This window comes from Alosa sapidissima, chromosome 5 (genome assembly GCF_018492685.1).
Source record: "Alosa sapidissima isolate fAloSap1 chromosome 5, fAloSap1.pri, whole genome shotgun sequence".
NCBI lineage: Eukaryota > Metazoa > Chordata > Actinopteri > Clupeiformes > Clupeidae > Alosa > Alosa sapidissima.
This window is the reverse complement of record NC_055961.1, coordinates 16,449,796-16,472,108: the sequence shown is the minus strand read 5'-3', so window position 1 is coordinate 16,472,108 and position 22,313 is coordinate 16,449,796. Positions and strand designations below refer to the sequence as shown.

Genomic DNA, 22,313 nt, shown 5'->3' with positions numbered 1-22,313 from the left:
GTATTTACATGAATCACACAGGCAAAGACACAACACACACACACACACACAAACACACAAACAAACAAACATACTTATTTACATACTCAGGTCTACGTATTCTTCCATTTCAGTACAAACAAAGCGGTGTCCATGGAAGCCATTTAAATCCAAAACAGCAGCCTTTGTTTTTTGTTGTGTTAGGAGCGGCAGGCCGATGTTGAGGCACCCGTACTCGTTTCCAGGGATCAAGGCGCGCTGACAAATTAACCCTCACGGGAGGAGGAGGGGAGAGGAGGAGCAGCTCTCATCTCTAACACCTCAGCCTGGCCCTCGAGGCTTCATTAAAGAAGAATAGACTTTACCTGTCTCTTCCTCCCTCCCTCTATCTCTCTCTCTCTCTCACCCTCCCTCTCTTTCTCTATCTCTCTCTCTTTCTTTCACTCTCTCTCTCTCGCTCGGTGTTTCCACATTTGGGAAAACAACCTCCAGCATGAGCAGCAGTGGGTGGGTGGAGATGGGTGGGAGAGATGCTGCTGCTGCTGCTGCTGGTGGTGGTGGTGGTGGTGGTGCTGCCTGCCCAGTGTCTACCCACCCCCCACCCACCCCGCCCGCCTGCCTTCACTTCCCTCCCCCGCCGTTCTGTTTATTAAGCACTGGATGTCTTCCATGAGGGACGGCTGGCTGCCAGAGACCCAGCGGTGCCCGCCCGCCTCTCTCCGCCTCTCTCCGCCACAGCGTGTGAGCGCCGGGAGGTGTCCGTGGGAGAGGGAGCGAGTGGGCATCTGCCCTCGACTGGGGGGGGGGGGGGGGGGTGCACTTTCTGATGAGGCGGTACGCAGACAGAATTAAGCTACGGGGGGGGGAGAGAGAAGGCCGCTTTTGTTTGTGAGAGCGAAAGAGCAAGAGAGAGAATGAGAGAGTGAGAGAGAGAAAGAAAGCATGTCAGTCCAAATGGGATGACCAGAGCGAGCTGACAGGGTTTTAATGAGTCATTCAGCTCCATCTTTTCAAATCTGATGGGAGCTCATTTGCTGCCACTGCCTCTGCTGCCGCCGGCTCGTTTGCTGGCCCAGGAACAGCTTGGAGGGCACCCTACTCAGTTAGAGTTCAACTGTGTGCCTGTGTATGTGTGTGTGTGTGTGTGTGTCTCTCTCTCTCTCTCTCTCTCTCTCTCTCTCTCTCTCTCTCTCTCTCTCTCTCTCTCTCTCTCTCTCTTTCTCTCTCTCTCTCTCTCTCTCTCTCTCTCTCTCATCTCTCTATATATATATATATATATATATATATATATATATATATATATATCTCTCTCTCTGTGTCTGTGTGTGCCTCTCTCCGTGTGCCTTTGTGTCTCTGTGTGTGTATATCTGTGTGTGTGTGTGTCTGTGTGTGTGTGTGTGTGACTAGGTCCTCAGTGACAGAGGATGAGTGAGAGCAGAGCCAGACTTCCTAATGTGAAACTGCTAACAGCTCCTCAGCCTCTGGGAGGAATGTTACCCCCCAGTCCAATGATGGATTTATATTGTGGCAGGATCTGCAGTACAGTGTGTGTGTGTGTGTGTGTGTGTGTGTGTGTGTGCTAGTGTGTGATGTTCAGTCCATGTTTTCATCTGCCCCTCTCTCAGGGTGACAGATGTCGGACATAATGACACGCCCGGTGGGGCTGCTCTTGGCTCACAGGGTATTGATCATGCTCTGCCCAGAGGGGGGGCTTTACTGTTCCTTAATGATGGCATATCACACACACACACACACACACACACACACACACACACACACACACACACACATACACACATATGCCTGAATCCCAAGTGGTCTTTAGCGCAGCGCGGCACAGCCTGTCCCCCTCCACGCTCCCCTGGGAGCAGCTGCCTAGAGGCCCTAGGAGGCCCCCGGGGCCCATCATGTGGGCTTAACCATCCATAACAGTCCCGCCATAACAGCCCACTCCCAGAGCCTGCCTGGGGAGCCTGCTCCAATCAACAGTTTTAGCTCAGCCTCTGTGTGTGTGTGTGTGTGTGCGTGAGTGTGTGTGCGTGCTTGCGCGTGCGTGCGTGCGTATGTGTGTCCCTGGAGGATTAGCGATAGGAGTTGATTACAGGTTATATATGCGCTGTCATCTCCCCAGAGCTGCCTGGGTTTCTGCGAAATTGAGCCCACTCTCAGGGGAGATGATGGCTAACCCAGACCACCTCCCTTTCACACACACACACACACACATAAATACACACATGGATACATGTATGCAGACACACACAGATAAAGAGGTGCAGTCCCCTACCAACAAAAATGTTGCCTCAGAAAAGAATGAGAAAGCATGGACTTTGTTGAATTGTTGAAATACAGTCTCATCAACATTCACGCACACAGCCACACATACACACACGCACACACACACACACACACGGCTGTTTTAAATGGAATGAATGTGGTGTCTATGGACTGGTGAGGACAGGCTCCAGATGTCCACTCAGCATGATGCATTGTGGGTAACGTGGTCACAGTCCCCTCTAATGCCCCTAAGTAATGTCTCGCGTTGTTGGGCCCCATGTCATTCTCAGCAACCTGTCCCTGACCCCCAGCACTCTGCCAGGACACTCTCTGTGGTGGCCATGTTCGGACACACACACACACACACACACACACACGACATACACACTTGCACACGCTCTCTGCATACACATTAACTCGTTCCTCGCTGTCGTGTCCCCAGTTGTGCCTGCTCCCCGCACAGATGCTGTCGAGACTGTCATGTTAAGACACACACACACACACACACACACACACTCTGATCACTCACCAGTCTGCTGCATCTGTGTGATGTCTCCCAGCCTGTGAAAATAAAAACAGCACAACAAAACAGGCGCCTTTTGAAGTTCTGAATAGCATTTCTAGGTCAGCGGCAGACACACCGACGAGTCGGCAGAGAGCCTCGTCTCAGCCAAATGCCACGTCAAGTTGGCAGGTTGGCACAGGCTCCGGCGGATACCCGCCGCGCGTCCGTTTGTTCTCGCCTCTGACGGTGGCCTCTCGCTCTGTTCAACACAGCCAGCGTTTGTTTACTCTTTATTTACTCCACGCCGTGTTTTAATTTACCCGTCTGGTGTGTGTGTGTGTGTTTTTGTGTGTGTGTGTGTGCGCCTTTGTTGTTTGCTTGTCATGTCAGGGGCGCTGTGCTTTGGCAGACAGACTTGTGTTGCTCTCTCTCTCTCTCACCCTGGTCCTCGTCACTCAGATGTCAGATATTGAGTTTTCGGTCGCGCAGGCCTCCGCCAATGTTCCTCTTTAGAGGTGTCAGGAGCACTTCTCGTCTCCTCTCTTCTCGTCTCTTGTGCGTGGGGCGGCCTGCCAGCGGTGCTTGTCTTGCGTCCTGTGCTCCTGTGGTTTTAGAAGGAAAGTGTCCCTCTGAAGGCTGTGACAGCTGGGTCCAGCGCTGCAGAGCAATGATGGGTGGCGTCTTCACTGGTCTCCTATGCTGACTGTGCTAACTCTCTCTCTCTCTCTCTCTCTCTCTCTCTCTCTCTCTCTCTCTCTCTCTCAACAGTAAAAATGAATGGTAGGAGGATGTAAGCCTTGTGACTGAGGTTTATCGTTTGGAGATCATACTGATGTAAGAACATGTGACAAGGGTTGAAAAAATGAGTTTTAAACCTCTCTCTCTCTGTCTCTCTGTCTCTCTCTGTCTCTGTCCAGGTCCAGATTTTGGTGTTGACCCGCTCCCCACCAATGCCAGCCAGGAGCTGCGAGGCCTGGGCGTGCCCAAAGTGTCAGGCCTAGAGCGCAGCCAGGAGAAGAGCCAGGACAGCGGCCGCGAGCAGCCCCCGCCGCCCCCCACGCCCGCCCCTGTGCCCGCCGCCAACGGCACCCCCAAGCCGTTCAAGCCGCCCGCGTCGGCGCCCGCACCCGCACCCTCTCACCCCCACTCGCACCCTCACCCGCACCCCTTCCAGCCTCCTCTGGTGCCCGTGCGGCCCCTGGGGCAGCCCGCTTCGACGCCGGCCACCCCTTGCTCGGCTGCCGCCCCTGCCCAGATCCAGCATCTGCAGCCCCAATATCACCACCTCCACCACAACCACAACCACCACCACCACCACCTCCTCCAGCAGCAGCAGCAGCAGGCAGCGGCCCGTCCGTCGTTGCCCCGGAGACCCCCACCCCCTCCGGCGCCCTCCCCGCCCGCCACCCTGCCGCTCGCCCAGGGTCCCGAGCCGCCCCAGGCAGCGCCACCGCGGCCACCCCAGCTCCCCGAGCTCCCGCCAGCGCACCCCGCGCACGCCCATCCACGCCCACCGCCCACGCCAGGCCCCCAGAGCCACCCGCCCTCGCCGGCTCTGCCCGGCCACCAGAGACCACCCTCGCGCTGCCAACCGCGGGCACTGCCCTCCTACGGCAGCAGCCTGAGTCTCAACGGCCTGAGGTAAATAAACATTTAAATATAACAGACTATTTACTATAAATAAATAATAAATACACATTCATAAATAAATAAACATTTAAAAACAAATAGTAAATAATTATTTACAGAGATGGAAACTGTGTTTCCACCATGTTACTACAGCATTGCAGCAAGTGCAGCTAAGCTCTGGGGTGTGTGTTTGAGGCCGTGAGCATGATGCATGAGGTCCAGCAGCTGTTAAACACTGAGGAGTTACATTAGCATTGCAAAATAGGGCATTTGGCTCTGGTGGAGGTCTACATATACACATACACATACACATACATATTAAACATACGCACTCGTGCTATACATACACAGTGCACAGTTCTGAGTGTGTGCATACAGTCTACAGTGCTTTGACATGCTGCCAGGGTTCAGTGGAGCACTGATTCAGTGTCTGCACACACACTGACATGGATACAGTTGCTTATGAGTTGCCATGCGCACATGGCATTCAGTGTGAATAATCATGTGACAGCTGTAAGACGTGGCTGAAGAAACAGCTCCAAGTGTCCCGGCGAGAAGCGGTCCAGGAACAAAGGCCTGTTCAGCTCTCAGCTCTCCTCCCCCACCACACACGCACACACACACACACACACACACACACACACACACACTCCCCTCCCAGGCCTTATACATAACTCACTCTCTCCAGATGCTACTGAACCAAAGCAAAACAGCTCCACGTCCACAGCTGGACAGTAGGCACACAGGCAGACAGGCGACCAGTGTCCAAGCCCACACAGGCTATCATGTTCAGAGGGGCTTTTTAGCTCTTAGAGTTTGCCAGGGTGTGTCAGCAGCAGTTGGTATTTGTGTTGAAGCCTGTGTTATTCTCTGGGGCCCAATGTCTTCAGAGGGTGGTGTTAGAGTTGTGAAGGATGCTGTCAGCCAACTTGTGTGGATTGGGTGGTGTATTATTGAGCTGAGCTGTGTCACATTTGTGTATTACAGTTAGGCTTGTGTAGCTGTAAACCTTGTGCCTCTGTGCAACATGTGTGGCTTTAAATTCTCGATGAATCTTGTGGTGTCAGATTTTCTACAGATATGAATTTGAAACTGTGGATGAGGCTAATGGTTTCTCTCTCTCTCTCTCTCTCTCTCTCTCTCTCTCTCTCTCTCTCTCTCTCTCTCTCTCTCTCTCTCTCTCTCTCTCTCTGTCCTCTCCAGCAGCAGTCGTAGCAGTACTCCGGGGTCCAAGTCCCAGAGCGGGCCGCCTCCTCCTCCTCCGGCCCCTGCAGCGCCCCCTGCCCCTCACCTGCCCCCCTCGCACCCGTCGGCCCCCGCTGGCGCCGGCTCGTCCTTCCCGCTGCCCCTGCCCCCGGCCAACCCCGCCGCCGCGGCCCACGCCTTCCCCGCGCCCCACCCTCATCACCCCAGCATGTTCGCGCCCCCCGCCGCCCTGCCCCCACCTCCTCCGCTGACCTCCAACACCCTGCCCGTGCCCGGACACCCCGCGGCCGCCAGCGCCTACTCAGGTACCTGCCTACCCATGATGCACCACGCCAACATCGAACAGACACACACACTCCTCTCCTCTGGCCATGCTTCTGTTATCCTCTCTCTTTTTGTCGTTATTTTTTTCTCTCTCTCTTTTCTTCTCTGGACTCGTCTCTTGTCTGTTATCTGCTCTGCTGGCCTCTCCTCCTCTGCTGTCATGGCACTCAGAGTCAAATAACTGTAGGGCACAGATACAGTCTGCCTGAAAGCTATTAGGGTGTGTGTGTGTGTGTGTGTGTGTGTGTGTGTGTGTGTGTGTGTGTGTGTGTGTGTGTGTGTGTGTGTGTGTGTGTGTGTGTGTGTGTGTGTGTGTGTGTGTGCACGTATGTGAGATGTATGTGCTATTTCTTTGATAATGTTTTACCTGCAATTGAACACTATCTGTAAAACTGGAAAGGCTGTGAAATGATAAACTACCAAGCTGAGCTGAAAATGTCCTATTTGAGAGATATTGACAATGAGTGGGACAGAAGTGCAGTAATGTAATACCTTTGAAAAGTGCTTAAGCAAATGCTAAACCTCCCTCTCTTTTTCTCCCTCCCTCTCTCCCTCCCTAACCTTCTCTCTCTCTCTCTCTCTCTCTCTCTCTCTCTCTCTCTCTCTCTCTCTCTCTCTCTCTCTCTCTCCCCTCCCTCACTCTCTCCCCTCCCTCACAGAGCAAGACCTGCTGAGACAGGAGCTGAACACTCGCTTCCTGGCCTCGCAGAGTGCCGACCGCGGCGCCTCCCTGGGCCCGCCGCCGTACCTGCGCACCGAGTTCCACCAGCACCAACACCAGCACCAGCACCAGCACCAGCACACGCACCAACACACACACCAGCACACCTTCACGCCGTTCCCCCACCCGGCCATCATGCCCACGCCTGCACCGCCCATGGTGCGTACCCCAGCCAGAAATGTGAGGATAAGTAGAACACAACTCCAAAAAATCAACCGAAAACTAACAAACTAACAAACAAAGGTGGGGTGAGTGGGAAGTGGAGGAGGGGAGGTTAGATTATTTGATTTTTTCTATTTATTAATGTAATTATTTATTTAAGTATTGTTGTCCAGTTATAAGTGATGGCTAGCGCTGGTCAGTCATGCAGAGTAAGGCAATGGGAGGGTATATTTGAGCATAAAGTCTCTCATCTGACCGTTAGAATGCCTAGCAGGCCATATCCTTAGGTGCTAATGCGTAAGCTAGCTTCTTTTTACAGACAAGAGCCAGACTACTTTTTCCCATAAGCCATTCATCTTCATGCACATTACATATATGTACTTAGTGTTAAGTTTGCTAGTCTGTGTAGCACAAAATGAGCCATCCAAGAGTATGTCAGAGTTGCTTACATTTTTCCACACATTGGAAGAGAATGTAGATCACTTCTTCCAACCGCTGACACTCCACAGGCCACCTCATTTTGGGCTCGAGGAGACTGAGGTTTATTTTTCTTTTTGAAGGGAACTATGTAGAATAAGAATCATTTATTGCTTATTTCTTAAACAGGAAAGGGCGAATCAGGAAAAGTTCTGTTTCTGATCAAATTCAATTGAATTAAATACAATTGAATAATTATAGGATGGATTTGGATTGCTTTGGGAACAGCAAATACAGGACTTAGCGGTACTAGGAAAAGCCTGCATTTGCTACAACACCCATTTAGCATGCAACCATCGTGTAGGGTCAGGATAAGAACCTTACTAATGTGGAAAGTAAATTGCCCAAGTGTGTGTGGGGGTTCCTTTTGATGTGGTGTGTGGATTTTCTACATGGATTATTGTTGTATGAGTGTTTTGAGCATGTTAAATCTGTGTGTGTGTGTGTGTGTGTGTGTGTGTGTGTGTGTGTGTGTGTGTAAGCTTGCTTTGTGATGGAGAATTTGAGGAGACATGTCTCGTGTTGGTTGGTTGAGGTTTTCGGTCACTTGAGTAAAGCAGGTCTCTCTCTCTCTCTGTGGCTGGCTCCCAACCGTCCCCAGGCAGCTCCAGCTCACCACAGCTCCCCAGACAGGCGCCGAGTGTGGCGCAGACCCGGCCCACGTCCACGCCAACACCGGGCCGGGTCAGACCCACTGCACAGCCTCTCCCAGGCCATCTGGGATGGTGCTTTTCTTCACTTGTGTTTTCTCTGGCTCAGTCATTTGCCATCCTCGCCCCTCTTAATGCGGTCTGCGATCTCTCGCACGCTCGCTCGCTCAGTCTCCCTTAGAGAGCCGGCCGGGCAGTGACCACTCCCGAGCCGTGGGTCTCAATTTCAGCCAGGCTTTGGAGAACTCATACGAGTTTATCCCTTCTGGCTCTAATGACATCACTGACTTAAGCAAGACGATGGGTTCGCGTTACTTGAGCAAGGACTTTGGGCTGGCAGGGTGCAGTTCATCCGAGGCCCGACAGCTTTAGCAGACACACACACACACTCACACACACACATAACACACACACACACACACACACACATTCCCTTACCACACACAAACACACACTGTTTCTCTTTAACACACACACACGCACACACACACATGTATACTTCCTTACACAAACACAATCTGTTTCTCCTTCACATCAGCACACACACACACCACACACACTCATTCGCTCGCACGCACATTCTCACCCTCAGGTCTCCCGTGCACTGTGTGAACTCATTGACTCGAGACGCTTTGACATCTAATGAGGGCATAAAAACCCTTACCCAGAGAACCACAGTGCCGTCGCCACAAGAGCAGGGAAACAGATCTCCCTGGCCCCGGCTTAGATTACTCTCAGGGCCCAAATGCGTCAAATTAACAAAGGACCTGGAAGTGTTCTGAAGCAGAGCCGCGGCTGTAGTACACGGGTCACCACAATATCGGCGCGGGCCGAGTGAGCAAAATGAGCCATGGAAGTTTCACCACTAATGAGACCAACAGAGGGGCATCATGTCGAGTTCCCCAGAATGGCAAATAAACCACCAGATGTGGGGTTGAAATGGGTTTTAGCTTTGATGTTTGGTTGGCAGATACACGGACACACACACACACACACACACACAAACACACACACGCGCGCACACACAAACACACGCACACACACACACGCGCACGCACACTTGCGTAGGAACTGGAGATTTATTTGCTCTATATTGCTTGTGGCGTACACCAACAGGGCCAGTTTGATTTGTGTTTCAGCGTGAATGTGTTGAGCAGAAGCTCGCCAAGTGTCTCATCCAATAGAAAGAGAGGAAAAGGGGAAAGTGTGCCTCTGGGGAGCTTAACCCTTAAAGGTGTAGGTTTTTGAACGTTCTAAGTTCCGCAACAATTGAAGGTTCTAAAATTCTATGTTGAATTCAATGAACCCAGATATTCTTTAGAACGTTCATTTCTCAACATTCCCGTCACACCGGTGTGACGGTACTCCTTTAAGGGTTAAAAAGGGGGGGAACAGAAAAAAAGAAACGGCTTTTGTCTCGCCACTCCCATGCGCTCGTGTGTCTGAGCTCTGTCTGTTTCATTCCTTTCACAGTTTGACAAATACCCGACTAAAGTCGACCCCTTCTACCGGCACAGCGTGAGTTCCCGCTCCGTCTATCTGTTTTTGGTCATGTAGCTAACGCGCCCCCCCTCCAACCCCATCCACCCTCCACCCTCCACCCCATCCCCATCCCCACCCTCATCCCGTCTGCCCTCCTGCCTCTGGCTGTCTGTTTGTCTGTGGCTGCTTCGCCCTTTCCATCCTTGCTCTCCATCAACACAATGTTACAGTACTGTTTTGAGTGAGCATGAGTTCCACAGATTGGCCGACTTGCTTGAAGACAAGTCAGCGAGAACCAGAGGTGTAGGAGAGAGATGAGTGTTAATAGAGAGATTGTCTCTAATTATATAGATTGCTTATTTGGATATAATTGCTTATTTACATTTGTGATTGCGTGATTGCCCCAAATTGCTAATTTATGAATGATTGCTCTAGGGCAATATTCATACCATTACATTTTAGAGGTGTGATTAACAGATCGTCTGCATATAGTAGCAGCCCCATCCTCATTAAGGTGTCATCTATTTACCCTCAGACTGCTAGAGTGACCCTGTAGATTATTATAGATGACCTCCATCAGTAGTATTATAGTAAACTAGGGAAATAGTCATTTTTTTACCATGTATGTCCACTGTGGATAGAAAGTCAATGTTACGGCTGACTTACGTTATGGACGTCTCGCACATCCAAAGTGGGTCTGTTCCAGGGAGAGTCTAGCTGCTATCTAGGGAAGTCATTAAGTAGAGTTGGGTTAACATGCTGACTATGGGGTAGCTGCTTTTTGTGTGCTGTGGGATTGGTTTTTGCTTCCTGTTCTTGCTTTCTGGTTCATTTTACTGTACATTTCATGATCATCCCTTTATTTGACATGTTTTAGCATTAAGCTTGCCACAGAAATTTTGGCTGTGTGTTTCTGTGTCTGTGTTTACTTCGTATATCATCGTGTATGGATGTGAGTTCTCGTGTCCCAGCTGACACGACCTTCCACCATCAATTACTCCAGTGTCATATCGAGGCTATTCAGACACTGCTCACGACGTGCATAAAAGCAGCAATTAGCCCCACAGAGACGAGGCCCCCTTACTGGAGCCATCACAGCTCGTAATCACAGCTCGGCTCACTGTGACCCTCCTGAAACAGACATACATGTATAGAACAGCGTGTTAGCTTTTTGTGTCCATTTGAAATAGCACACATGTAATTATAGATGGCGACAGCATGCTGCCCTGTTCTTTTCAGGCGCTGCGGAATCAGTGTAATTATTATTTTGTAGCCGTCAAAAATTCCTCAAAGCAAGGTCACTCCTCGTTTTTGTGTCTTTCTCCCCAGTAATAGTCTCTAAATGTCGATTATATGCTTCATGCACATGGTAATTGAGTGTCGTGCTCAGACGGATGATTATTTTAATATCTTTGGGGGAAAATTCTTGCTTTACTTTTGTCTTTCAAATCAGACCGTACAGGGCCGTAAGGCGCCACCGCTCTTATAAGTGTTCATGCTGTCAAACTTATAAAAGTAACTTGTAATTATAGTGTGTACTGTACAAGATAGAATGTAAGTGTAGTTGTAAAACTAAGGGTGGCAAATCTAATTGAAAGTCTATAGGGTCTCCCAGCCCTACAAAAGCCCTGTTAGTTTTCATATGAATTAATATCACGTTTGACTTGAGAATAGGAGCTCTCTCTCTGATCTAGTGGGCTTTACATCAGGAGATGTGTCGCCTCGTAAACCTTGGGGAAATGGGGATTGGTGGGCAGCTGGTGCATTCCATTGTGCTGCGTGTTGAACTGTGAGCTGTGGACTCAAAGGATATCTCTTCTCTCTGTGTCTTTTCTCAGCTGTTCCACTCCTACCCTCCCACCGTCTCTGGCATTCCCCCGGTCATCCCCCCCACCGGGCCCTTTGGATCTCTCCAGGGGGCCTTCCAGCCCAAGGTACGTACACACACACACACACACACACACACACACACACACATACACACGGTACACTGTACACTGCTCCTTGAAAGCACACCACGCCCTCCCTGTAAAGCAGCACATAATCCCAGCCTGTTTTTATTCTCTCTGTGAAATCTTAGTCTCTTGTGAAAAGGAATAGCGTTCATGTAGATCAGGGCGTCTCTGTCCGGTTTCTGTACTGGGTCTCACACACACACACACACACACACACACACACACACACACACACACACACACATACACCTGTTCACAGATGCTATTCTAGATAACCAAGAGTAGCCCTGACTTCTAAAAGCCTTTATTTAGCCTAGTGTGTTAAGAGTAGAAAAATGGAGAACATATCCTAGAAGAAGACGTACTGCTAATGTAATGTAATTGATTATCATAGTGATGAAGGGATGACTGACATGGGTCATCTGTGGAGGTCAGATGTAGTACTGAATGAGACTTGGAGGTGTTCCAGAGGTCTGCTGGGGTCTCTTTGCTCTTGTTCACTGTAGTCTCGCTGTGTGTTTCAGACGTCCAGTCCCCTCGACGTGGGAGCCAGGCCCGGGGCCCTGCCCCACACACTCCTCCAGAAGGATCCTCGGGTATGTACACACACACTCACACACACACTCACACACATACACACACACACAGTCATACACACACACAAACTGCTTTCAGACCTAAGTGTAAGTCCGCATGTTCTGCGTATGTCAAGCGGTTGGGCCGGCTTAGCCGGCTGTTACACTACACTCCTCCTAGTATTTCTGATGTACATTATGCAAATGAGCTCGTGTCTGAACAAAGAGAAGAACATGCAGAGATTCTGTTCATGTGCGTGTTCAACCACATTCAACCTGTTCAACCAGGCGGAGATTCTGTTCATGTACACATATGACTGCATAACATCACCATGTTAGCATCATATCTGAATCACCCGAAGGGTCGGACCTCCGGTTGACAAAGCTCCGCATATACTGCGGAGGACGTGTCTGAAAGCAGCTACACACACACACACACACACACACACACACACACACACACACACACACACACACAAACACTCACTGACTCACACTCGTTGTATGAGTTGTATTATTGTAATACATATAATAATATTATTGTTATTATTGTAACACGTTGTATTATTGCTAATGGCAGCGGAAGAAAGATTAATTTGCCGTCCAGTTGCCACTAAACCTTCTCTGGACATAGGCTTCATTGATCCAGCCTTCTTAACAGGCTCTTATTTCAGATCAGTTTTCAAGGCTAACCCATTAGTTTGTATTTCTGTCTTGCTTTGAGGGCAGTTTAAGATTTTCTCTCTTCTCAGTAGTAGAGGGTTAAATTACCCATCTGTGAAACTGTCTCGATTGGAATGGATGCGTGTGTTTAAGGGCTACCACATGTCCATGCTGGCTGATGAGCTCTCTCTGTGTGTGTGTGTGTGTGTGTGAGCGTGTGTGTGTGTGTGTGTGTGTGTGTGCGTGTGTGCGTGTGTGCATGTGTGCATGTGTGTGTGTGTGTGTGTGTTTGGCTGGTGCTGTGCGTCGGCCATGTTGAGCAGCTTGGGCTGCACTGTGTTGGTATGCGCCGGGCCACTGGGCACAGGAAGAAGGGGACTCTGGGAAGCTGGCTAATTATTCCCAGCAACGCTTCATTAGAAAGGGAAATTTGAACATTTTAATTTGGTCATTAATGAAGCGATGCTCAGCGGCTAATTAGAAGAGTTGAGTGACAGATGTGTAACTGTGCCTCTCCTTCTCTCCCCCCTCTCTCCCTCCCTCTGTCTGTCTCTCTCTCTCTCTCTCTCTCTCTCTCTTCACCACCACTCTCTCTTTCTGTTCCTGTCGTTCTCATTCTCTCTCTCTATCTCTCTCTCTGTCTCTCTCTCTCCGTCTCCCCCTATCTCCCCTCTCTCTCTCTCTGCTTGTCTAGTTGACGGATCCGTTCAGGCCCATTCTCAGGGTAAGTGCTTTCTTCACCACTGGCCCAGTCAGCTTCTCTCCCAGTCAGGCCCCCACAGGATGTGGGCGAGACACACACACACACACACACACACACACCTCATTACCGTGTCAGTCCTCTGCGGAGGTGTCATGTTATCTCACACTCATCTCAGCAGCATTTTTAATCAGTTTATGGAAAACGAGAGCTCACATAGACGAGCAACCCCCCCCCCCCCCCCCCCACCTGGACACCCCCAGTGTGGGAGGAATGAGGCAGGAATGAGTCATAATGTGTGTGCAGAACGGTGCAGAGTTTAACTAGTTTAGACCATTTTAAATCCACCAGTGAGCTCACCGTGATTATTATATTATAAGGCAAGTGAGAGGATCTCTGGCGGCTAACGTCGGCTGGTCTTTTTGTCTCCGCAGAAACCAGGGAAATGGTGTGCCATGCACGTCCACATCGCCTGGCAGATCTACCACCACCAACAGAAGGTCAAGGTGAGTCCTCAGCTAAGCCTCACTGCGCTCCCAACTGTGTGTGTGTGTGTGTGTCTGTGTGTGTGTGTGTGTGTGTGTGTGTGTGTGTGTGTTGTGGTGGGAGGAGTATAACAGGATAACAGCAGATCCACCCTAGGGTGGTATTTACACTGATCTCTTCTGTCAAGAGAAAGCACAGTAGGTGTGTGGGTGTGTATTTGTGTTCAGAAGTGTGTGTCTGTGTGTTTGTGTGCACGCGCCCACCACACGTATATGTGTGTCTGTGTTTTTCTCATAAGGTTGTGTATTGATCAGTCAGAGATCCCCTGTAAGTGAGGGGTTCTGTTGTTGGCAGATAACAGGTGCCCTCTGACCTCAATCAGTGTCTGCTGTTCTCCAACACACACACACACACACACATTTACTGTCTACACTTCACATCATCTACCACAGAAAACAACAAATAAAGACGGTTTCGGACAACACAGGGCTTTTAAAAGCCTTGTCCAACAACATACACTGATACAGCATTTGTGGACATCAATTCCATACTGGACTGATTTCAAATCAGTATAAGTGGAGTGCAAACAAACACAGATTTGCATGCATGGGGGATCATAGTATAGCGTTACACTCATCTCAGGCAGCCAGTGACAGTGTAGAGGAATGTTTTGGCCTGTCATTGTTTTGTCAGTGATGATAATAAGGAAGTGGTTCTGTAGGTCAGGGATTGGCTGAAGTCTGCTAATCTGTTACATTAAAGTGCAGACTCCTTGAACTGACACGTAACTGTTAAAAACACAGCACTCACTGATGCACTTATTCTTACTGTACTCTACCGTTTTTTAAATTGTCCTAAAATTGTTGAGAATTGCTGTAAAACTTAAACTGTTTACCATGTTGTTAGTCGCTTTGGCTAAAAATGCGTCAGCCAAATGTAATGTAATGTAATGTAATGTAATGTAATGTATGCCAGTGGTGGTAATGTCTAGTGCTAGCGTATGCCCTGTGGCAGTGTTGTGCCGATGGGCTGGCACTCATGCGGTCTTCTTTGTGGCTTGCCGTTCTCTAGCAGCAGATGCAGGTCGATCCGCACAAGCTGGACTTTGGGTTCAAGCCGGAGTTCCTGAGTCGCCCCCCGGGCCCCAGCCTCTTTGGCGCGATCCATCACCCCCATGACTTGGCACGTCCCGCAACACTCTTTTCAGCAGCAGGTGAGCACAATATACAGTATGAATATATGTGTATCTTTGTGTATCTGTGTGTGTGTGTGTGTGTGTGTGTGTGTGTGTGTGTGCACAAGTGTGTGCATGCACATGTGTGTGTGTGTGTGTGTGTGTGTGTATATGTGTTTTGTACACGCTAAACCATTTGTTAATTGATTTTGCACAAAGAAGACATACCTCAGTCTAGTCTTGTGGTCTCCTTCTGTTGTTTTCTTGGTGCCATGTTAGAATGCCACACATCCATGCATACCTGCACATATACATACATCATGTGGGACAAAGGCCCAGAATTGTCCTCAGCTATGCTGACTACAGTGATGGCAGACTGAGGGCACAGTTATGATCTTAATGATGGGAAATAGGCAAGCAACCAGGATGCTGATGAAACATGATAATCCCTGTTGTCGCAGCGCAGTCTCCTCTAGTTGCACACAGCAGTCCTCCTGTCTCATCTGAATGCAGTGTGCATTCTCCCCCGGTGTATCATTAGGTGACTGACATGGCAGAACAGACAAGTCTGTCAAGGCTGAAGCCTTCCCTCTGTCTGAGTGTGTGTGTGTGTGTGTGTGTGTGTGTGTGTGTGTGTGTGTGTGTGTCAGCAACAATTGGTTTTCTCTTCATTTGGAAATGTAGGTGTCACCTTTATCCCCAATGTGCATATTACTGATTGATAGCCTTTCTGCTATAAGAAACTCAGTTAAAGCAATATTTGGATCCTGTCATGATGTGTATGTATGTAGCGGAGGGTGTGTTGTTAGACAGGACTGTGTTGGCCGTGGTGTGGCTATTCTAACTAAGTTTTATTGGCAGGGCACATTTTCAGATTGCCAACACATCAAGAGAACACACACAAGACAAAAAAAAGAAGATTGTCAATTTACACCAAAATAAAAAAACTAATCCCCAGCTACCAGACAAGATGGTTATATTGCCTTTCTTTTGTTTCTCTCTCTCTCTCTCTCTCTCTCTCTCTCTCTCTCACTCAGGTGCTACACACCCCTCGGCCACACCCTTCGGGCACCCACCTCATCACCCTGGCAACTTCCTCACGCCGGCACCCCACCTAGGTACGCCGCGTAAGTCAGCCTGCCTGCCCTGCGTCGTCCATCACACTTCACACTCTCACTTCTCTCTCTCTCACACACACACACACACACACACACACACACACACACACACACATCTCACACAACAGCTTGTTGGCCCAGTACCACACAGGTCTCACTGGTGCTGTGGGAAAGGAGAGGCAGCTCTGCTCATTCTCCCTTCAACAGCTCACTATAGAGGTGACAAGACTACAAACAAAAGAAGTGAATGCACTCTTTACCAGGGACTGTAAACACTGTTCAAATGGCTTCATTGTTCAGTGTGTCCACATACAAGTTATACAAACATTGCACTGTTGTATATTTATTTAACGTGTATTTATAAATGTGTGTGTATGTGTGTGTCTGTTTTCTGCCATTGACCTTTGTTTCCTTGTTCCTCCACAGAGTCGTTCAGTCGGCCGCCTGCGTTCGGAGGTCTTGGGGCTCTAAGCACAGCTGCCTTTGGGGGTCTGGGTAACCCTGCGCTCAGTGAGTAGCCTCTACTTACCTCTCTGCTGGACAGATAAGGGCCTGTTTGTAGGGTTTAAACCAAACACAACCATTGGTGTTTTATCCATGTAAGTTAAAGTTGTAGTCCTTGATTGTGATGCATTACTTTTCGTCAAATTCAGCATCATTCTCCAAAAACACAGTCCTTTTTTGGTAAATGGGAAACAAAATAAAGTGGAGTGACCAAACTAATTCCATATATTATATGGAATATATAAATAGGATTGAGAACTGCACCTTTAATATTGTAAATGTACTTCCATGTTTGACTGACTGGTCGTCCCTTAAGCTGTTGGTAACCGACTGGTCTTCTCGTGTCCCTTCTCGCAGCGCCTAACTCCATGTTCGGCCACAAGGAGGCGCCCAACGGCCAGCAGCCCTTCGGCGGCAGCCACGAGCCCTGGAACCGCCTCCACCGCACGCCCCCCTCCTTCCCCACGCCCCCGCCATGGGTCAAGCCCGCCGAGTCGGAGCGCAGCGCCTCGGCCAGCTCACACGAGCGCGACCGAGAGAGGGACCGTGAGCGGGACCGGGAGTCGGACAAACGCGACTCGTCTGCTAGCAAAGAAGATAAGGACAGGTAAGTGACCTCTGACCCTTACTGGTGTAGCATGGCTGTGAAATAGGCTGTGCATCCCCTTTCCACCTCAGCAGTCAAATGCTCTGTAATGCCAATAAGAATCAAGTCCTTTTAATGATGAATTGTCATGAAAGTATTGGAGATTACATACATTATGTTTAAATCGTTTACAATGATTAAACTCATGATTCAAACCAAATTAATACTTACATACAAATACATACATCATAATGGGGTTGTCATTTGTACCTCCAGTTTTTCAGAGCACAGTCTCTCCCCTTCAGAAGTCATACATTGCTTTTTAAGAACACTCTTATGATCACTCATTTTGAGTGCTTCACATGGTGACATGACTAACAGTGATGTCTGTGTTGTGTTTGGCAGGGACAGCGTGGAGAAGCGGCACTCGAGCCACCCCTCACCCATCCCCGTTAACCCCCTCAGCCTGCTCGGACACAACCGGCCGCCGGAGCCCACCCGGAACCACCTGCCGCCCTCCGAGCCCCGCGACAAGGACAAGGACAAGCCCAAAGAGCGCGAGAGGGAGAGAGAGCGGGAGAGAGAGAGGGAGCGCGAGCACGCAGACTCCTGGAAGGACAACGGCATGGATGAGCACAAGCTCAAGGAGAACCACCACCACCATCACCACCACGGCAGCAACGACAAGGACACGCCGGTCATCCACGACGGCCGGATGTCCGAGGAGAAGCCGGTCAACCGGGTGACCACGTCACCCTACATGCGTCCCGGTATCGGAGGAGGCGGCGGCGGCGTAGTGGCTGGCGGCCTGGAGCGGGTCAACGGCGGGCTGACCCGCGAGGCGCTGGACAAGAAGGCCGAGGTGCTGTACGGCGAGGCGGCCAAGAAGAGCCACGAGGTCAAGGTGAAAGAGGAGCGCAAGGAGGAGGTGGACGGACCCGCCGAGAGGCCCTCCTCGCACCCGCACCCACACCCACACCCACTGCCGCCGCACTCGCAGGCCCAGACGCAGCCACCGTCAGGGGCGCCCGGGGTGCCCTCGCTGCACCCTGCCTCCTCCATGCCCATGCCCATGGGCATGGCCAGCGTCCACCCCATGAACGCCATCAGCGGCCTGGACAGGACTCGCATGGTGGGGCCCTTCATGGGCATCAGCCCCATCCCGGGGGCCGAGCGCTTCCCCTACCCGGCCTTCCACTGGGACCCCATGCGGGACCCCTACCGGGGGCTGGACATCCACCGCAGGGACCCTCTGGCACGGGACCTGCTGCTGCGGAACGAGGCGCTGCACCGGTTCGCGGGGCCGCGGCTGTACGAGGCCGAGCGCTCGTACCGGGACCGCGAGCCGCACGACTTCAACCGGGAGACGCACGCGGCGGCGGTGGCCGCGGCGGCGTTGGAGCACCGGCGAGACCACGACCGGCAGATGGACGAACGCGAGCGCCTGCACGCGCTCCGCGAGGACTACGAGCACGCGGCCGCCGTGGCGGCGGCCACCGCCGCTCGCCTCCACCCGCCGCCCGTCCACCACCTGGACTCGCACCCGCACCTGGCCCACCACGGCCTCATCGGCCCCGGCCTGCCCACCATGCACTACCCGCGCCTCAGTCCGGCCGCCGCGGCGGCAGCGGCAGCAGCGGCGGCGGCGGCTGCCCATCAGAACGGACTCCTCAACAAGAACCCCCCCACGGCCTCTCTGAGCGCCCCGCCGCCCCTCATCCCCTCGCTGGGCGCCCGGCCCGGCTCTCCCCGACGGACTACCCCCCTGGGCACTGACCTCAGAGACAGACCGCCCTCACACACACACAAGGACATCGAGGCGCGATGAAACTGACCATCCTTCACACACTCACAGACATACACACACACACACTCAGACACACACGTGCCCAAGATCTGTGCCTGACAGACTATAATACGGAACTCAAAAGCAAGCACTTAACCCTGGGCAGTCGAGACTGTATCATACCTGTGTATACTAAATCCCAGGACGAAGGCTCACGGAAATGACCTCTGGTCCTGTTTGTTTGTTTGTTTGTTTTTTTCTGTTTTGTAAAAATAAAAAAAATAAAAAATACAAATAGCGGACAGTTAACTGAACAAATGAAATTTTGCATACATTTTATCCTATTTGCTCCTGCTTTTTGTGTGGACTGACTCTGGCGTTTGTACAGAAAACTTGCTCTGAAGTGATGAGAAGCGTGCGGGCCAAAGGATCCCCCCCCCCCCCCCCCCCCCCCATCCCAAGAGCACTGTTTTTGGAATGTACAGCTACTTCACTACATTACTGAGAAGGTCAAGGCTGTGTAGATAATATGTATAGTCGGTGTGCTAACTCCTTATGGCTAAAATCAAGGTGCAAAAATATGCAAAAAGGGTGTTACGAAAGCTTTACTTTGAACAAATGTACATAAAGGATATGAAAATTGAAGTTCAGAATGTGCAGTTGTCTTTCCACATTGGTTTTTCTTGCTCAGTAACGGCTAGCAGTGGCTCCTTGGCGAGGTTCACAGTACATCTGTCCCGAGACCTGACCCCCAGTCCAGCGCCCTTCAACTATGCAACATGTGGGATTTCTCTTGCTCTCACTGTCCACCTCTGAATCTCACAACCCTCTCTCACCTCTCTCTCTCTCTCTCTCTCTCTCTCTCTCTCTCAATCCCTCTAACTTGTTACTTCCTTCCCTATCTCCCTCTCTTCTTCCTCTCTGTCCCTCTTTCTTCTCCTCCTCTTTCTCTCTCGCATGCACTCTCTCCACAACCAGACCATTCCGTGTAGATTGGAAAGCGAAACTAACATACCCAGTATGCACAGAAGAGAAAACAAATCATGTTTTTCCAACTTGTTTTGTGGTGACAATCCTTTATGATTATGTTTCGTAGAAGTATATTTAGATCTCTATTTTTTTGATGTATCTCCCAACCATCGAGGTCACTGAGCACAGAGTAGAATGTTTCCTTTGAGCAACGTCTTCTGTTGTGGAGAGAATGCATACTAAACATCACAAACACCTTCCTTTGGCTCAAGGAGTGGAATGTAGGTGTCTGGCAAATTGGAAATTAGTTCCAGTTGGTTTAACAGTGTATTAAAAAGTGCTATCCTAAGCTGTTGTATCTACAAAACTAAAAAGACAAAAAAGCTAGAAGTCTAAACTGTGGGCAAGTTGGTTTTTAAATGGGCAAAGATCTATTTTAGTAGTCCACCGAAGGCTTAGTTGTGCGCTTCAAACTCCGTGAGATTCAGATGTTGTGCAGTGTTTTTTTAATCAAACATTAAAAATGTTGACAGGAGCAGTAGTGACTAGTCAATGCGTATTGCAAAGAGATTGTTAACAGAAACTTTTTTGCTGTTTATCATGTACGTAAAAAAATGAAGTTCTTTCTAGATCATGTACAAAAGGAAAAAAGTGAAGCGACTGAATCTTCAGCATGCTCCTCATTTAAACTTGTGTTATGTAAATTGTGCCATGTTATTAAAAAATGTGAGCTAAACTGGTCTTGATGGATTCATTTATATCATCTAGATATCACAGAAATTGAGAGTGTAAATGAATCCCCACACTTTTTATTAATCATGATCCATGCCATTGTGAAATATAACATTGCAACAGCGAGTTCCAAGTGCTCTTAGTTGCTTATCAACATCCCCTTGAAGTCCCCTCTGATAACCGCTCTACTAAGAGGATCCAGGATGATCCATGAATAAAATTCATATGATTGTGGTGTCACAAGATATTCTCCTTACTAGTTTGTACTCTCGGTGTAGGTGTGTGTGTGTGTTGTTAAGCACTGATCGTGTCTACTTGGGATCATTTGGAATGTTCTCCACTTACTGATACTGTTTCAGACAAGAAGAATAATCAGTTGTCAAGCAATCAGTTCTTTAGGAATCACACCATTTTACAAAAGAAATGTTATTCTACAAATAGAAATGTAAATCTATTTGTATCTGTTTTCTAGTACAAATATTGCAACAACAGAAAGTACCCTGAGACAGGGTGTTCAGTAATAAGAAACATCAAAGATGTATAAGCTGTTCCAGACTTGATGTTACATCACTGGACAGACCAGACAGACATCAGAAGGGAGACTAAATTCATCTGTTTTCTATCCCACTAATCAGAACATGTTATCTGAATATAGTGAATCATGTTATCACCGTGTGATGATTAGATAGGACTATATGTAATATGTAATTAATTATACCTGCTACTGTCATGTCACAAGATTAGGACAAAGCACAAGAAAGCTGTCAAATGAAATTAGTGTACTTCAATTATTTGGAGTCTTCCAAATGGTTACTACTTGGAGTCCTTGTAGGCTAACGGGTGTAACCCATGTCCAGTGAATTATGCTAAGCTTAGCTAATGGTGTCAAACTGGGTTATTGCCTGCGCAGAGAAGAGAAGGGTATGTAATGTATCCTCTTATCTAATTCTGGATGGCAAATAAGCTCATTTCACAAAAGGTCAGTGTGTAACAATCTTAAAACTAATGTGTTGTCTCTATCTGGACACAGAGATGTGTTTAAAAAAAACACACAATTTGTGTTGTTTTCAATGCAAGTTGTGTTATTTTCAACACATATTGTGTAACAAATAAAAAGAGGAAACAACACAAACTGTGTTGTCCCTATCTGAAAGATCACAGAGATCTATCATCCCTATCACAGAGATGTGTTAAAAACAACGCAAGTTGTGTTGGTTTCAACACATTCGTTTTAAGAGTGTAAGACACGACTTCAGTTTAATTTACATGGATGTTTTGTGTAAAATAATAGATTTAATAGAAATTGCTATTGTCCATAGTGCCCTACTGCGATTACTTATTATTTACCAGCAGATGTCGCCAAAGGAGTGCAACTAGAAATACCGTATGTGTAATTCTGTGTCTTTGGTCCGAGTTTGCTACTGTGAATTGAGGTCTTCATTTCAAGATTGATTATGGAGTTTTTACAACAAAAAATGCTAAACAATAATAATAATACCGTAATAATAATAAAAACGTATCCTATCAGTAGGTCTACACACTTTGTTCCAACTTAAAATAAACGCACAGCCGAATTATTTGTCTCCTCAGTAAACACAAGATGGCAGCAAATACATGATTTAGACTTGTAGGTTCTGTGCGGACTCGAAAAACAAA

At 49.1% G+C, this 22,313-nt stretch overlaps 1 protein-coding gene across 3 annotated transcripts in view; it reads left to right on the top strand.

Annotated features, from left to right (window-relative positions):
* Positions 1 to 20,661, top strand: part of auts2a (activator of transcription and developmental regulator AUTS2 a) — a 281,065-nt gene extending 260,404 nt beyond the window's left edge. The window contains exons 9-22 of one of the 3 annotated variants that reach the window (XM_042093561.1): positions 1,969 to 1,994; positions 3,676 to 4,399; positions 5,591 to 5,898; positions 6,577 to 6,818; positions 9,401 to 9,445; positions 11,248 to 11,343; positions 11,889 to 11,960; positions 13,297 to 13,326; positions 13,737 to 13,808; positions 14,860 to 15,001; positions 16,000 to 16,080; positions 16,507 to 16,590; positions 16,942 to 17,191; positions 17,576 to 20,661. In XM_042093561.1, coding sequence (XP_041949495.1) covers positions 1,969 to 1,994; positions 3,676 to 4,399; positions 5,591 to 5,898; positions 6,577 to 6,818; positions 9,401 to 9,445; positions 11,248 to 11,343; positions 11,889 to 11,960; positions 13,297 to 13,326; positions 13,737 to 13,808; positions 14,860 to 15,001; positions 16,000 to 16,080; positions 16,507 to 16,590; positions 16,942 to 17,191; positions 17,576 to 18,998 — 3,595 coding nt within the window. In that variant the 3' untranslated portion in view covers positions 18,999 to 20,661. Of the gene's footprint in view, positions 1 to 1,968; positions 1,995 to 3,605; positions 4,400 to 5,590; positions 5,899 to 6,576; positions 6,819 to 9,400; positions 9,446 to 11,247; positions 11,344 to 11,888; positions 11,961 to 13,296; positions 13,327 to 13,736; positions 13,809 to 14,859; positions 15,002 to 15,999; positions 16,090 to 16,506; positions 16,591 to 16,941; positions 17,192 to 17,575 lie in introns of those variants that run through there. The other 2 variants (XM_042093560.1, XM_042093559.1) reach the window with 2 other exon arrangements.
* Positions 20,662 to 22,313: the final 1,652 nt, after the last annotated feature.